General features: G+C 47.6%; 6 protein-coding genes across 6 annotated transcripts; 2 read left to right on the top strand and 4 right to left on the bottom strand.

The window, feature by feature from the left end:
- Positions 1 to 2,402: 2,402 nt before the first annotated feature.
- J7337_001962 (uncharacterized protein) lies at positions 2,403 to 3,852 on the bottom strand (the record flags this gene model as incomplete). Its single annotated transcript, XM_044819695.1, has 5 exons — positions 2,403 to 2,503; positions 2,555 to 2,750; positions 2,805 to 3,326; positions 3,381 to 3,482; positions 3,541 to 3,852. 5 exons carry the CDS (start codon positions 3,850 to 3,852, stop codon positions 2,403 to 2,405), a joined length of 1,233 nt encoding a protein of 410 aa, XP_044683995.1.
- Positions 3,853 to 6,771: 2,919 nt separating this feature from the next.
- J7337_001961 (uncharacterized protein) lies at positions 6,772 to 7,648 on the bottom strand (the record flags this gene model as incomplete). The annotated part of the gene is made up of 2 exons (XM_044819694.1): positions 6,772 to 7,457; positions 7,522 to 7,648. The coding sequence occupies 2 exons, from the start codon at positions 7,646 to 7,648 to the stop codon at positions 6,772 to 6,774; spliced, it is 813 nt and encodes a 270-aa protein (XP_044683994.1).
- Positions 7,649 to 8,317: 669 nt separating this feature from the next.
- On the top strand, positions 8,318 to 9,907 carry J7337_001960 (uncharacterized protein; the record flags this gene model as incomplete). The annotated part of the gene is made up of 3 exons (XM_044819693.1): positions 8,318 to 9,376; positions 9,438 to 9,704; positions 9,764 to 9,907. The coding sequence occupies 3 exons, from the start codon at positions 8,318 to 8,320 to the stop codon at positions 9,905 to 9,907; spliced, it is 1,470 nt and encodes a 489-aa protein (XP_044683993.1).
- Positions 9,908 to 10,370: 463 nt separating this feature from the next.
- J7337_001959 (uncharacterized protein) lies at positions 10,371 to 12,001 on the bottom strand (the record flags this gene model as incomplete). The annotated part of the gene is made up of 2 exons (XM_044819692.1): positions 10,371 to 10,910; positions 10,970 to 12,001. The coding sequence occupies 2 exons, from the start codon at positions 11,999 to 12,001 to the stop codon at positions 10,371 to 10,373; spliced, it is 1,572 nt and encodes a 523-aa protein (XP_044683992.1).
- A 588-nt stretch (positions 12,002 to 12,589) lies between these two features.
- PAD1 (phenylacrylic acid decarboxylase) lies at positions 12,590 to 13,402 on the top strand (the record flags this gene model as incomplete). The annotated part of the gene is made up of 1 exon (XM_044819691.1): positions 12,590 to 13,402. One exon carries the CDS (start codon positions 12,590 to 12,592, stop codon positions 13,400 to 13,402), a length of 813 nt encoding a protein of 270 aa, XP_044683991.1.
- Positions 13,403 to 13,422: 20 nt separating this feature from the next.
- On the bottom strand, positions 13,423 to 15,823 carry J7337_001957 (uncharacterized protein; the record flags this gene model as incomplete). The annotated part of the gene is made up of 3 exons (XM_044819690.1): positions 13,423 to 14,391; positions 14,450 to 15,485; positions 15,534 to 15,823. The coding sequence occupies 3 exons, from the start codon at positions 15,821 to 15,823 to the stop codon at positions 13,423 to 13,425; spliced, it is 2,295 nt and encodes a 764-aa protein (XP_044683990.1).
- Positions 15,824 to 17,132: the final 1,309 nt, after the last annotated feature.

The raw sequence follows: 17,132 nt of genomic DNA, 5'->3' as shown, positions 1-17,132 counted from the left end.
ATGGTGTAAGTCAAGCTGCATCCCCGCATAATGTATATGGCCTATGTGGAGGCGAGAGATTGCCTCCACAGACAGACCGGGGCCAGATAATTTGCTTCTTGAAATGCTTTCTAAAGGGAAGAAGAGGTGGATTGACTCGCTCGTAACAATAGATTTACGGCGTAAGTTCTTTTTTGAGTCATTCTTCAAGGACTAGCCTGTTCTCAACGATTGCTCTAGCTTAATCGGCAACCGTAACAATGGCCAATCCAATAACTTTACCCGCGACCATGAAGGCACAGCTGGTCAAGGCTTAAAATCAGCCATAAGAGTATTGCGACATACATTTTCCTTCCATGAAAGAACCTCATGATGTCTTGATCAAGGTCGAAGCCGCTTCCTACTGCCACACAGACGCTGTTCTTGCCGCAGGCCATATGGCACCCAATCCGCCATCATTTCCACACATTGACTGTCATGAATTTGCTGGCACTGTAGTAGCATTGGCAAGCCCGGCCATCTCACTTCGATTTGGTGACCGAGTTGGTGTGGGAGGCCGATCTTTTCGTCCTTGCACGACATGCTTCGAGTGCATATCCGGTCTGAGTGCCGCGGACCCAGACGCAGATTCGCCTGTATACTCTGTATATTGCCCAAATAGGGTGAAAAACGGTAATAGCGGGCCAGGCGGATTCAGAGAATATGCGGCTGTGGATGCGAGACAAGTCGCACTTGTGCCAGATGGTATAAGTGCAATCGACACGTCAGTCATGATGTGTGCTGGTCTAACGATCTACTCTGCTCTTAAACCTTACTGCAGTAAGGTTCAGGTTTTAAAAGAGGCTTTAGCCCCTAGGCTATAAAAGTAAAGGATACTAATAAATATATATAAGTAATATACTTATTACCCTTATAATTACTTAAGGTCTTACTTTTAGCTAAAAAGCTAGATAGTTTAATAACTAACTTTAAAAGTATATAAATAAGTAGCTATTACTTATTTATAAAAATAATTAAGTTAAAGTATATAAAATATATATAAAATAAGCTATTTATTAAAAGTAAGTTTATTAACTTAAGATAATACTTTTAAAATAATTTTTATTATAATTATATAATAAATAATTAATAAGTAGCTTATATTACTTTTATATTTTTTAATATATCTTATATTATATAATATTATAAAGCTATATTATAAAAAATATTAAAAGCTTAGTAATAATAATAGCTATAAAAATCTTTATAATAATATTTTAAAAAGTTATATTAAAAATAAAGTTTTTATAAATCTTATTTACTTTACTTTTAATATATATATTTATAGTATTAACTTATATAATTATTAAAAAGATATTACTTATAAATAAAAAGTAATATTATAAAATAATAAAAATAATATAATTTAATTAATAATAGTAAACTAGGACGAGCTGCGCTGGAAGCGGCTGTTGGTAGGTACTCTTTGGAAGAGACCAAGTGTTCATGGTTCAAGGTGAAAACTAATTCATTGTATAGAGCAGGAAGTGAATGTCATCCTTGGAGACTTGAACGAGAGGGAGGGAACTTCCCTCATAAATCAACTAGGAGGCCGCATACTCTTCAAGAGCTGCGATGTGTCGAACTGGGATCAAATCTTGGATCTATTCGAAGCAGGTTACAAGAAGTTCGGAGTTTTCCACCGCGTTCTATCCAACGTTGGTATTAACACGATTCATGAAGTGCTGGAGGTAATTGAGTTATCCTCCACGGTTGGTATACGTGCCTGCATTGGTATACGTGTGCTGGTAGAGGTACTTAAGGAGGAAGGCAAGTTCGGGGACTTAATCACAAGGGGCTTTGACGATAACCAGAACGAGCTCAAGGAGCAATGCACACAACGCAGAGGCTATTGGTACGCTTTCTTGGATGAATTTCTGAGACTGGATCCGGAGTTCTCTGGTACTCCGTGGGTCAAGGATGTTGTTCAAGGGTGATGACCCGCCACGAGGAGCCCTGAGCCCCAAGGTTAGCTCAAAATCTATGCTTCTCTGACTGGAAGAAAGCTTACACCGACTTCAAATGAAGGAGCTTGTGTATTGTGCTTTCGATACCGCCGCTACACATCTTTATGTACCTGGGTTAAAACTGCACATAAAGAATGCTTTGGGATACGGAGCCACGCCGCAGCGGCTGCACCTAGCTGTGACTAGCATTGCGGAGCCTGTATGATCGAGAGTATGGCAAAACGACACTTATATAAACTAAGATGCTGAAATACTGTTAGGCTGAGCCACGGAAAGCGCGCCTCTACCAAGGGCCAACTTATGGACTTCCTCCTTCAGCTCCGATTTGATGTTTTCCCCAAGTCTTCGCTCGTTAAATACATTCTCAACATGGTCCTTCATGTCATACCTTCAGAAAGTTAGTAAAGGGTCTACATTTCAGATTATAAATGCAACTTGCATGTTCATCTCATCGATAGTCAATTTACCATCTTCAGTTGCAACATTGTACACCTTGGTGTTTGTGTTGCTAGAGAAGCCTGTGGATCATTGTTAGCATCTGCACACAAGTATCGGTATAAATCTCCCACCAATTCGCTCGTTGATGTTCTCTCGGGCTCTTGCGGATGCAGCCTGAACCTTGGTAGCTCTTGGCTTGCGAACTTCTTCAAAGACTTTAAGAGACTCGCGAATGTCGCCGTTAAAGTGCTTCTTGCTGAACACGAGACCGATAGCGGCAGCATCTTCGATGGCCTGGCAAGCACCCTGACTTTGGTCCGGCATCATCTGATATCTCTGTCAGTGCATGAAACGTAAAGATTGAAGAACAAGTTGACTTACCGGATGAGCAGCATCCCCCATAATGCAGGCAACCCCCTCCGTCCAGTGATCATAAGGCTCGTGGAGCCACAGTCTCCAGGGGCGAATCTCGTACCCAATCTCAAGGTGTTTGAAGACGGCCCGGTCCAAATCTGGGTATGGGTCTAGGAGTTCTTCCATAGTGGCCTCTTGATCCCAAGTCTGGGCCTTCAGGTCGCCAGCTTCGCGCGGGAAGAAGCAGTAGTAGGACAGGAGCTTGCCTCCGTTGCAAGGAGATAGAACGATCTTAAAATGGGTATTGTAGCCTCCCCAATACTCCAGTGCGCTGTTTTGAGAGTAGTCAACTAAGCCGAGCTCCACAGCCTTTGCAGTGTCAACATTGGTGTGCAGACATGTGCAAGTCGCTGGTTTGCGATCGGGCTTGATGCCGAAAACACTGCGAAGTGTTGATCCAATGCCATCGGCTCCAATGACTAGGTCGTGCTTCACCTTCTTGCCATTTGCAAAGGTGACGTCACCACTCTCCACGTCTACATCAGTAGCCTACAATAAGAGAGGGCGATTAGTGACAGTCTATAATATCTAAGAATAACTCACCTGGTGATTCACAATGAGTTGGGCAGGGGGCCCTTCGCCTTCACCAAGGGCACTGTCCATCAACATGCGATGCATGTACTGGCGATGAAACATGTAATAGACCTAGATTCTGTCATCAGCACATGTTCGGATCTAGATTCAAAGTCGAGAAATCACTTACGTATCCCCATCGTTCTTTATAATCCTTTAGATCATAGACGCTGATAGGCTCACCAGTCCTCCAGTCACGACTGATGAGTTTTCTGAGAGTAACTGGATCGCCAATCTCAATATTGACATTCCATTCCTCTAGCCAGCGAGTACCATTGGCAGCACATGAGATAGAGGCTCCAACCTCGCCCGCAAAATCAGCGCGTTCGTAAATTGTGACTTTGTGGCCTTGGCGACGAAGAGAGGTAGCAACCGCTTGACCACCGATGCCACCTCCAATGACAGCCACGTCAAGTGCGCGCCAACCATTGCGAGTCGACATTGCTGTTTCGGTGTTTTTAGTGGTTCAAGTCTGGGATATTCAATGTTCAAGCGGTGGTACAAGGCGACGATAGAGACAATCGGGTCTTTCTGCAGTTTCTAGGAGAAAATTGTTTGTGTATTCATACTATTGAAGCTTCAAATAACCCTCGAAGGCTTTGGCTTTCGACTACTGACATGCAGTATGCTCCCGATTATGCCCCGATTGCTGACCAAGAGCTATGAATCTGTAGTATATCGGCTTCTTTCCGGTCAAAGTCCGTTTACAAATACTCTTGATGTAGGTCGTCGGAGGTTCCAGGGTTGTCTCACGCAGCAGGTTATCTGATATCGCATGCGGCATATATGATAAGCAGCGACCATTAGCTGTGCCTGTTAGATTCACATTGGGTTCCTTCCCGACCACTCCCCGGCGGAACCTAAAAACTCTCATCATACCCGTTGCAGTCATGGGGCCTTTTCTGCATTCCACATAGGTGTCGTTTCCTGCTACAAGTGTCCAAGGTCTTCTGATGGCACACTGCAGTCGCATCTTGCACGTTTTACCCCGCACTCGCACGATAGACCAGCTCCTGGATACAACCTTCGGAGATCGTTACCTTCGATAGCGTCAATCTGTGCCTGAGATAGGAAACATGATATCTGACCCCTCCGTCCCTGCCTCCGTGATTCGGAACGGTCCTTGCGACCAGGCCCACCTTTCCGCTACCGTTCCGAGATAAGGGCCATTCCTCTCCTGTCTTAGCTCTCAAACCCCCATGAACTGAACAGAATACGGGGCTACCAATCAGAGGATTGTCGTTACTGTAGGGTAGCATTACTTTCTTCCGACCAATAAAAGCAAAATGGACGCCTTGGGGTTGACCAAGTACAGCAAACCAAGTAGCAAATCGAGCACAAAGACACCAGAACTGCATTGACTGGGATCTTAAGCCTAGGCTGAATATGCCCGATCCATGAATGGAAGGGAGTGGCGTCGTCTCGCGCAAAAGCCCACAAAGTCCGAGAAGGAAAAGTCATGCCTGCGGCAGCAGCGGCCACTATGGCAACCACCATTGTGGCCTAAGAGTGGATATATGGAACTGATCATGCCGACTATCCAAGCAACGCCATCACTCTAATTCGTATTATTGGAGGTCATGGCGAACACGTATTCTGAAGTGTTCTTCTTGGATGTAACACCGAGAGCGATCAGTAAAGTAAGAAATCTAAAGACAGGGAGAGCGCCTGATGTTGGTAGAGCTTGTGTTGCCAAGATGAGAAAGGAGGGGAGGCGTAGCGAGCATACCGGAGATAGAATTAGCCGTTTGAAGGACTTTCTCGTCGATTATGTTCAGCATTGCACAGTAGATCAAGATGTTGATATAAATAAGGGTGGCGTGCCATCTCTCTGGTTGTTAGGATGGATTGTCGAGGGAGATGAGACCTTGGATCATGAGGCTTGAAAAAAAGCCAGTTGATGCAAGTCAAACGACCTGGCCGCTAACAAATATCCACCCTGTGTCTTTCTGCCACGTTCAGGAGACAAAGCTGAGACCCAACGATCCTGAGCTAAATATCTAGAGTCTTGACGTTTCCAAAGCGTGGAGGGTTACACTGATGATTACTTACCACCAGATATCGGATACATTGAGGTGAGGGTAAGTAAGAAGGATAGAATACTGCCACGACTATGAGAAGAATGACTGTCAATGCTCCCTGAGATTGAATCTTACAAGTTATATCAGAGGCATAGCGGGCCGCCGCTCATCAAAGCCGCCTCGATGGAAGCTGAACAGGCCTCCCATGTCCCCATCAAATAAAGACAGAGGCCAAGAGGAGACGTCAGAGAGAATCGTCGTTGAAGTTACAGCCAGTCAGTATCATGGCTAGAGACGTGGTGTAGGCGGAACACGCCCCTGTGAACATGTTCTGAATGGAGGGAAGTAACCGATTGGCCTCGCTTTATAGACACCGTTGTTTGTATACAGCACCCATGAAGCTGAAGCCGTTGTCATACAGTGTCATTCGAATCAAGCTTCACTGATCCAGCGTGGGGAGGGAATGTAACTGCAAACCAATTCAATTGTGTAGCGTACGCGATCTGCGCCTGGCCGACCCCATAGACATCAGGCTCGGTTGAGCGGCGCTGCTTGGCAAGGATGTTGGAAACGCCATAGATGAGATACCAAGGACATGTTGTACTATCTAACTCCAAAATAGCAAGTAACTACAATTTGCTCTCTGGTAGAAGACGTATACTTGGAAGATCGTCTTGTGGCCCAGGGACGAGATGATCCAGGTCTCTTGTGTTCACATAACCAGGGTGAGCGTCCCGCATCAAGTCTGTAATTCCGCAAAGCCTCATTGCGGTCTCTATTTCATCCTTGATAACTGGAACACGAGTAAGCTTTGGTGGTTGGATGAGTCAGGGTGGGGGACATACTGTTGATTGCATGCTCAACTCCTTCTTGGCCATACCCAAGTGAATACAAAAGCGGGCGACCAAAGCCGACTGCTGAAGCGCCAAGACATATGGCTTTGACAACGTCGGATCCTCGTTTAAACCCTCCATCAATAAGGACTTTCATACTTTGAAACACTTCTGGACAGATCCTGTTCACTTCTAAAAGCGTTAGAATAGCAGGGGCTACACCATCAGCAGCCCGTCCGCCATGATTACTGATGACGATACCGTCGCAGCCTACAGCCAAAGCCATCTGTGCATCCGATGCTCGCTGTATACCCTTTACAACGATTGGTATGCTTCCAAGAATGCTACGTAGCCACTGGATGTCGTCCCAACAAACGTTTGGGTCAATGAAAGAGGAAGCAAGTCGCGCAAACCCTGCCCCTTTCTTGTCTCTCGCCTGTCCAGGACCCGAAGTTGACGACGCTCGCTCATCCTCTTCCCGCTTCGAAATCACGGGAACGTCCACCGTTACAAAAAGAGAGCCTTGATCTTACCGGTGGCGATAGCGTCCCGAATGGCGGCCTTGGATTTTGATCGGTCTTTGTTGACATACAGCTGGAAGAACGCGTGCTTCTCCGTAGCTTCCAAGATCTCTAGATGTGGATATGACGACGGAGTGGCGAAGCATTGGACTATGCCTGCTTTTGCTGCTGCCCGCGCCAGTGTAATCTCGCCTTCAGCGCCTCCGAGCTTCGATCCTCCTGTGGGCGAGATGTAGATGGGGACTGAGAGGTCACATCCGAATAATGTCTGACGAGTATTTATCTTCCCAACTTTTCTCATTATCTCCGGTCGTAGCCAAATTCGATTGAGAAATGTATTATTTGCATCGCGCGTGATGTTGTCGTTGGAGCCAGTGTGAATGACTGCCCAAGGTTTAGTGGCGAGGAATTTTTCCGCTGCTCGCTCGAAGTCGTGGAGGTTGATGATTTCACTCAGATCGGGCTTGGACTTGTGTTCGTATACGATATCGACAGGAGTGTCAGTATCGGAATTTGCATCATCAGTCTCCTGATCTTTCCATGCCGCATCAATTGTCGTCGTATCCAACGTGCCTATGTGACAGGTTGTAGGTAAAGATTTCTTGATCAAGGACGAGGAATGTATCTCGTTGTACGACATGGAGGCATCTCGGCCAGCGTGCTGATAGATGACTGATGGGGTCAAAAGGTTAGTAGTCCCACGACTATGACAAAGAGGTTGCGGTAGTAGGCTTACTCTCTTCCCCACCAGGATGTTCAGGCGCAAACTCAGTCATGTCGTATACCTCTCCATTGACGACGATCCAGAGATCCTCTTGTGTCCCATGTTGGCGTATTTCCACAACGCTTACTTTCTTAGCCATTATAATTGTGTTGGATTGAGATTGCTATAGCTTGGCGGGTCAGTGTCTTGGAGCGTCTTTGGTGTTTGCTATTACTGGTCGCAGGGGGATTAAGAGTCGGTGTACCAAGCTACAGAATATGGTCTATGCGTAATACCCATCACTCCTTTGGCGCACTCAAGTCTTGTTTGGCCATTCCTGGTGATTAGCTCCTGATGCTTGGTGCTCTTCAAACTCGGCTCTTGCGCGGTGCACCGCCGTGCCGGGGGGCTACTATCGCAGTCCGTAGCGTAGTGCTGAACAACTGTTGCAGTGCGTAGTCTACCCATGTCAATGCGCATGACTTTCCCTTCGCAGTTTTCCTCCGATGCAGAATTCATTGATGAATACTAGCGGAATTGATTCTTGTGGTGCAGGGAGACTTGCATTAGGAATGTTCCGACGGCTTCTAACTGGCCATGGAAAACCCCAATGTAGCTTCCGAAGTGGAATATTTTGTAGCGGATCAAGGGGATGATACAATGCGGGGTTTGAGATCAACGGTTCACGGAGTAAAACATGGGAAGTAGTTGAGACAGTTCAATACAAATGTTGCTGTCGCTAACTCTAATGTCGAGTATCATCTACAGCATCATAGTCCCTACTCCAGTCATAATTCATCCAATCTTGTCACCACACAAATCAAGCATCATGTCAGACGATCGCTACTATACCACTACCCCCAAATACTCCAAGAAGATCTTGGTTCAAGGGGACCCTGATTACGAGAAATGCCGACGAATGAATCCCACTGCCCACAAGATTGAGCGCTTTCCTGCTGAGATTCACATTCCCGAGACACCTGCTGAAGTGGCCGAGGCTCTTGCACGCGCAACTGAGCTTGGTGTACCTATTGGCGTTCGATCTTCGGGCCACATCTTCCATTTCCCTGCCCTTTGGCACGGTGGCATCCTCATCGATGCGGTCAACCTGAACCGCCGCATCGACTACGACCCAGTCACCAAGGAGATCTGCTTCGGTCCCTCCTCTCGTGTCGAGGAACTGGCTGCCAAGCTAAAGGAAGTCAACCGCTTCTTCCCCCATGGTCATGCTCCCACTGTTGGGTCCGCAGGCTTCATGCTAGCTGGCGGTCAAGGCTGGTTTGTTCGAGGCTGGGGCGCGACGAACCAAACATGGATCACCAAGATCGAAATGGTTGTTCCTGATGGTCGCACACTCATTGCAAGCCGTACCGAGAACCAAGATCTCTTCTGGGCAGCCCGTGGTAGTGGCATGGGCTTCTTCGCTGTCGTCACACGTTTCTGGGGTCGCACAATTGAGAGATCAACCATGTGGGAGAAGACTCTCAAGTTTGTGATCAATGATGATAACTACATGGCCCTGATGAGTTGGGCCATTGAGCGTGGCCGAGATACTCCCAAGTATGGCACTGATCTGAATCTGACCATCGACTACCGTGAGAAGTATGATCCGGCCTACACCACAGATGACGTTCCTCCCAACGCGACACTTGTTCTCACTCTGAACAATCTTTGCTATACCGATACGCAAAGAGAAGCCCGCACTCTGCTCAGTGCTTATGATAGGATCACACCTGAGATTGCTGAGTATCTCATCGAGTCAAAGCCTGTCCAGGTTCGAACATTTGAAGAGGTGTTTGCCCGTAAGCGTACTTTCCTGGGTAACGCTGGTCAAGAGCGGTGGTCTATCAACAGTATTATGAATGACCCAGACGTCCCCCTGGCCCGAGTAAGTCTATCTCCAGAAGCGAACGTGGTACGTGACACTAACCATCCTTGTCCAACTGCAGCTTCTTGAAGGCATCCGACCTGCCATGCTCAAGCTGCCGACTCGTGTCTCTTCTGTCTTCATCTGCCACTGCGACATCAAGCCAGATGAAGATGACGCCTGCTTGAGTCTGCCTCAAGACCTGTACATCTCAACACTCACTGGCTGGACCGACCCCAAGCTAGAGCCCGCCATCATGCAGCCCATGCGTGACTATTACAGACAGGCGTTCCCTGTTGCTGTGGGCCAGTACATCACCGATATCGATGTCAACTGTGAAGATGCCAATGTGAGTAGAGCCAATCCCGCGGCCCAATTATTTACTGACGTGTTGTTCTCTTCCTATAGTCCAAGGTCATGAGTGATACTGCGTTGGCCAAGTTCCTTCGTATTCGTGAGAAATACGACCCCAAGGAGCTGTTTCCTACCTACAAGGCCTTTGTCAAGACGTCGGAGAAGATTAACAAGCTACAAAACAAGTCAAGGCTGTAGAGTGTAGACTATGGAGAGGTGATTTAGTATAGCCTGTTACAATCAAGGTGTGATTTCTCTAAGTTTACGCCCATTCAGAAGTTGGGCCTACACGGCTGCGTATGGTGAATGTGATTGTGAGACTCAGGTGGCAGTAATGTGACATCATCATATGTGAATAAGCCATAAATGCATTATTTAGCGTTAATCGCAACATTGCCATACGTGCAACTTACATGCAGGCACCAAATAATGCAACACTCCTTTGCGGCGTGCCTTCATTGGTCATTACGCATCACTGTTAGGGAATCCTGAATATGTCGACATTCATATTTCACACGCCGCCATCCGGGTTTCGTGATGCTCTTGGAGTTACAACTGATTTGACCGGGCCTTGCAAATGTTCTCATGATCTCGCCACATAAGCTGGTAAAAATGCAATCACATCTCTATATTTCCAAGATGCTCTACCAAGACCCTTATCTTATGACTGCACGGTGAAGCCCATCCCCTCCCATCCTGCCCGAACCTTGTTCTTTATTTCCTCCGGGTACGACTTATTGAAGCTACATTCCCTAAAGTTCCTCTTTCCCTGGTACTCAATTGGCATCAAGCAGTCTGAAATAACCTTACCGCCTTGAGTTGGATTGCCGTGTGGCCCGTGAGACATGTATGGCGTAATTGGGTGGCCTCTAACCTCCTCGAACAAAATCTCGTCCTTACCAGGGCGACATCGAGTGACTACAGCCCACATGACATCGTTCCAGTCAAAAACGTCAACATCATCGCCAACTAAGATGATACGGTTGACAAGCATACAGCTCTTGTCCTTGAATGCAAGGTCACCTATCCTCTCACATAGCTCGGCCGAACTAGTTTTCAAGTCACCCAGTTTCTCTGTGTCAACTTGAAGCGCACACCAAGTGGCGTATGTCTCGATGGGACAGTTGGCTTCCTTGATGGGAAGTCCTTCACGCTGTAACAGCTCGAGAAGTTCAGCAGATGCAAGCGCTGCTGTTGTGTGCTGTGGGTGTCTTCAATTAGTATAGTCATACAGAATGAGGCTGAAGGGAAGTGTCTCACCGATTCATCCGTGATACGGCCCGGGACAGACACAGGCATAATGGCATCATTGCGATATGTGATGGCGTCAACAGTAAACAAAGGCTGCATTCTTTGATCCCCCTCGAAGATCACCCCCATATAATCCTCAAAGGGACCTTCATACGCCTTGTCGGTCAACGAGAACGTGCCCTCGAAGACAATTTCGGAGTTGGCAGGGACAAGGAGATCATTAAGCTCGCATTTGACGAGATCAAGCGGCTTGCCGACTAATGCGCCAACGTATTCAGCTTCGGAAACACCCTCTGGTACTGGCATGGCAGCTGCCAATGATGCAGCTGGGGGAATGCCAAAGGCTAAGGCCCAGGGAACTTCCGTTTTGCCCGCAGCCAACCAGGCATCACGGATCATAGAATTGTGCTGGCCGCCTCCGACAAGACAGACAATACGATTCTTATCGTAGACCATTCCGCGAAAAATAGACCAGTTCGTCCAACTTCCATCAGGCATTTGGAGGACATGTACACCGTACGTTTGGATGTACTTGCCACCATCACCAGTGTGAAGATAAGGTACTGGTAGAGTGGTAAGATCAACCTTGTCTCCCATAATCTTGTTGTCCTTGCATGGGCCAGATGGGAGCACATTCGGAGGCAGGACTTTAGCCCTCTTACCCGATTGCCATCTGTCGCATATCTCCTTCCAACTGGCAGTAGGGTCCAACCCAAGACTCCGAGCTATTCGGCCATATCTGTCCTTCTCGTTCGGCCGAAGACTAGCTGCGTTACCCGCGACACGCCACAGACCGTCACGCGCACCTTTGATGTTGTTGAAGAGAGGGGCTTTGTCGTTGACTTCGCTGACACGTCGGATAATTGCACCGAGTTCTAAATGAGGGTCGACTTCGGTATTGATTTCGACCAAATCGTTGTCGTGGCGTAGCATGTCTAGAAACTTGCGGTAGTCGAGTTGCGCCTCTTGGGGGTCTGGTCCCTGAGAGGTGCTGTATCTTTTGCGGTATGGCATAGCGTCAGAGATGCGTCCTCGCTCCATTAAGGTGCTGGTTAGGACTCTTGGGGATAGCAGACGCAGCTTACTCAGTGTTTGTAGCATTGCGCCCAGATGGAAAGTTTGACGTTGGGATACTCAATCGTTTAGAAGCATCCGGTTACTTCAATTGGCAACATTACCATCCATTAGAAGAGCATTGCCGTCACTTCCAGTATACGCCGTAAATGGTCCAGTTACTGCGGATGTTTACAGGTTTAGCACTGTCATCTAACGGTCGGACGCTAATTTAGGAACGAGTTCGGGGCACTGCGGAATCCTCCGACGATGCACAGATGCACAAACACTAGCAAGCCAGTGCCACTGGAATTGAGAACACCAGCGGCCGACTCAATGCATCAGCATACTTCTGTGGCATTCACAGAATTTCGGCCTTCCAATTCGAAGCACCTTGCATCGCCACGTGGGGCGAAAGTTTGCGGAATCAAAACGCCTTTAGTACAGTTTCTCGATTGCCATGCCATACATAGTAGTCAACAGCTCCTGACGGTCTCCAATGCAAGTCAATCTTGATCACACTGCCTTTTTTGGAGTAACCGCCACTACTCCATATATCGCAATTCCAATCTTAATATGAGAAAGCCTGCTCAGCTCCGGCGCATTCAGTCGCCTTCAAAGTTATTATCTGATCGTGGATTACAGTGTCAACGCCAGAACCCTCTTTTCCCTCAACCAAAGCAAACATCCAGACGCAGTTTTACTGTTCCAAGCAAGCACCTGAACCCACCACCAGCTTTCGCCTCATCCTCTATTCATCAAGTGCCATCTCCCCCTCGTCGCATTGTTGTAGGGATCACCGGGGCCACAGGAGCACCATACGCCATCGCTTTGCTGCGACTTCTGCGTCAACTTGGCATAGAGACGCATGTTGTCATTAGTAAATGGGCGCTAGCGACTCTCAAGTACGAGACGACCATGACTGAAGAGCAGATCCGTTCACTAGCATACGCCAATTACACTGCAAGAGACGTTTCAGCCCCCATCGCATCAGGTTCATTCCAGCATGACGGTATGGTCATTGTGCCCTGCAGTATGAAGACACTAGCAGCTATAAGAAGCGGCTACTGCGATGATCTCATCTCCCGGGCGGCGGATGTGACCTTGAAGGAGAATAGGCGATTACTCATGGCTGTGCGAGAGACACCGTTGAGTGATGTCCACTTGGACAACATGCTGTTCCTACGGAGAGCTGGGGCTATCATATTTCCGCCTGTTCCTGCGTTCTACACCAACCCTGACAGTCTGGAGGATGTAGTCGACCAGAGCGTAGGCCGCATGTTGGACTTGATGGGAATTCACACAGATGGATTTGAGAGATGGGACGGGTTCAAGAAGAACAAGTCAGTAGTGAGACCAGCGCAGGCTAACATAGCATTTCATGTCTAATTCTATTCATGATATACTTGTTAAGACTGCCAAAGAAGTGAACCGGGACTAAGAGTAGGCCATTTGTCCATAGACATTGGAAATTGACCAGATCCGAACCATGGCATCGAGTCAGAAGAAGCTGGCGAGTTGATAGCAAACGGTAAATCGTTCTCCATATCCAAGAATGCTGAGTCGAGCAGTTCCTCAGTTGCCCTCGAAAGCCTCATTGACTGAGTCTCTTGCGATGTGGGGATGTTAACCGATGCATTCCCGTTTTGCTGTAGGTTCTGAGCTACCATGATCGTGCCTGTGGACGGTTGATTTTGACCTTCTTGCGTGGGATACTCATCCGGACGTACAACACCCATTTGCACTAGTAAGTCCCTCATGCCTCCAAGACGTCTTTGCAATCTCCTCGCAGCTCTTGAGGATTTGCTGTATGTACTCGACAGCAAGTAGGCGTTGTTGAAGTTCTTTTTTGCCTGTTCGAAGAAATTCCTAGGTAGAGCATCGTTGACGCTGTCACGATTCCCTTGAATATATGCCAGCATGAGGAACAATAACGCACAGCCAGCAGCGAGGATATGCTGAAATGGCGGGTGTTGTTTCTGATAGACATCAGTGTACCGATTAAGTCGCGTCAGCGTTTCAACGATGCAGTTCACCAACTCAATACCCGGCTCAATGCTACGTTGACTGACGTCACTTGGCACGTTGGGGAAGAAGAAGGGTCGAAGGAGAATTCCACGAACGGCGTGGGCACGAAGATGTAGGAGTATGGCCCATGCTGGAGGAATCGTCGCATTTGCATGTTCCATGGTCTGCAATGGTCCAAAGTCGAATTTGCCCACCGACTTCTTTCGCCATTGCTCGGTTTGAAAGTTCATAAATTCAAAGTCGTCATTGTCTTCGCACAAGGTTCCCTTGGCGCCGCGTATTATGGGCTCGCTGAATTTGTCGCTGATGGCGGTGAAGGCTGTCATGGCCATGAGGTACGGGTTTTTAAGCTACAGGCCACATTAGTTAGGTAGTCAGTCTAGGTATTCAAGAGGAATGCTCATTTACTCTTTGTCGCAACTCAGTGTCAAATTCCCAGTTACTGAAGTTCGTCGGCAATCCTGTAGATGCGCTCCATTGCCGGTCGAGAACCTGAATTGTGCTGACAATGACAGCATGTTCTTCAAGATCGGCTTCAGTTTTCACAACATGTCGTAACACGTCGTTGTTATGCAAGCCAGACTCCATAAAGGTCCGACCAGCAAGTCCACACATGCGCCAGGCATACCGGGGCATGTTCTTATAGTAGTGAAGAAGTCCTACTAAAAGTATGGTCACTATATGCTTGATGGTTGGCATTGGCGAGACAATCTTGGCATTAATCAGGTCCTTGCAACTCAGGTAGAGAGTCTCGGTAATTCGCAATGACTCTGATCCAGGTAGCGTGGACTCTACACAAAGAGCCACGGCAATAGCAAGATTGGCGATAATGAGATCTTCCTCATCTGCAGCTGATAGAATACAGTTATTCGATGAGGTTTGCTTGGAGTACCAGTATTCGACCGTTTTGACGAGCGATGGGACGTTGACAATAGGATGATACTCGCATATCGTCTCTTGGAAAACAATAAGCAGGGAGTTGACCTCCCTGGAGCTAAGGATGTTTCTAAATAGCAGTAACCTCTGCTGTCGCGGCAATGACGATATCTGCAGCTGAGTAGGTCGGTTAAGGTTCCCAAATTGATCGATCTCCACATCTTCATCATCAGATTGGTTCTCTTCGATGCTGACAGGAAGTGGCTTCTCAGCCTTGGAAGCGGCATGGTTCAATAACTTGCTTTGTGCGAGATTGAAGCTGTAATCTGGGCTTGTTGGCCCGTAGAACTTGCTGTTCCGGCGAGCTTCCTTGGTCCCGACGACAGGAGGTGTCATTAGAGACTGAGACATTGGAAGATCCGGATCTACCATCGCCTGGCTCGATGCCGTGTAAAGAGACTGAGGAGGCATGTTTTTGTCTGTATTGTTTTGCCTCACTTGTGCTGCCAGAGATTCAACTTGTTGTTGGAGATTTGCCAAGAGACTTCCTAGCGATGCCGTCTGAGTTCTGCTGCAAAATTAGCCTAAATCTTTTAATTTCATAGGTTTCTCTTACGTGTCGTTGTATTGCTGTTCTTGCGAAAGTTGCGGCTCAAGCTGCCGCCTCATCTGGTCATCCTGCAGCTGAGCTGGGTTCGCATCGCGCCAATCGTTGGTTGGCAGGGTATACACGCACTGCTGATTACGACCGACGCAGTGTTCGCAGGGATATCTGCCGCTACATCGGCCCTTACGCTTACGGCATGCGTCGCATGCTCGTGTGGCATATCGCACTCTCTTCTTGCCTGTGCTTTCAGCTTCACCTTTTGAAGCTGCTAACCGCTTGGCAGACTGGTTTTGACTCATGTTGGTTCGAAAGCAACGGCAGCAGATCACGGGAATGGTTAGTTAGTTGTAAACGAGACAAAGTAGGTTGATTTATCCGGGGAAAGGAAATCAGGTCACAGAGCCTGCTCAGAATTAGACACGGCAAACAGTGGCGCAAGCAAGACAATTGCACTACAAGCGATCTTTATACCAAGGTGAGTTTGGCTGCTCTTCATAGACCCTTAGATACGAAACTTCACACGGAGTACATCTCACAGGGGTCTCGAACATTACTACGCTACCTATGATGCTGTATGGCCATTGGCAGAACTGGCAATATTCAGCGGCAACAAAAGTGGACTTGCAACTGGAGCACTAACAAGCGATAACATTGGCACTCGTACTCTACACTAAAATACCAAAACGCGGGGAAAAAGTGGCACTCAAACCTACTGACCTTGGCTGGCTGGGGGAGACAAGGGGTGAAGATAAGGGATGCCACGCTGCGCGACTCAGATAACTAATCAGAGACCAATGCTTGAGACTTAATTGATAGGATGTGACCCCTCAGAGATAAACAAAGTTCAGGGCGACGAGAGCCGCATTGAGTCAAAATGGGTATTCATCTGCGTCTGGTCTTGTGACTTGGCAGAAGAGTCAACTCGAATGCCCTTTTAGGCAAATACTAGCCAAACCCATTCACCAATTTGATGAGGATGGATATAATCTCCTATCTCTCCTGCTACGCATATTCCAACATGATGATAACGAGCTAAAGGCTATCTACCAGTGCCGCTCATATCTATGCACCTTGTTTACTCGTGCAGATTGAGGAGATTGATAATCAGGGTGTGGAGAACCCGGTTTCAAGCTACGGAATTGGAGCCCCACACTGTCGCCAAATCTCAAGGGTCAAAGGCCGGAACGATGTCGGAAACTAGTGGGGTATTGAGGAAGCGAAGATTGCCCTGTTCCGACCGGAACGCGCTTGGCTTTACGCGAGTTTGGCGAGGCAAGACAATGTCGATGAGGAACTGAAGAGAGGAGCGGGAGAAAAGCGAGGAGAATGGTCATTTGACTACGTAGATAGTAAAGCAGAGATTTAGATATTTGTCACTATTATAGTTTTTCTCACGAGTCGCTGGGCACAGTGTTTACGGCTGATGCGTTCGGTTCATAATCGGCTGTTTTCCGAAGTATATACAGGCATACTTTTGTTAATGGCTTCAGTGACCTATGTGTTCATTGTGTCCAGTCCTTAGTATCTGCTTGCAAGATCAGGACATGGATAAATTAGGAGATCGCTTGAATAGATACTGGTTTTTATAGATAATATATTATAACACTA

This window comes from Fusarium musae, chromosome 2 (assembly GCF_019915245.1).
Source record: "Fusarium musae strain F31 chromosome 2, whole genome shotgun sequence".
Taxonomy (NCBI): Eukaryota; Fungi; Ascomycota; class Sordariomycetes; order Hypocreales; family Nectriaceae; genus Fusarium; species Fusarium musae.
The sequence above is the reverse complement of the archived record's forward strand: the minus strand, read 5'-3'. Positions and strand labels throughout refer to the sequence as shown.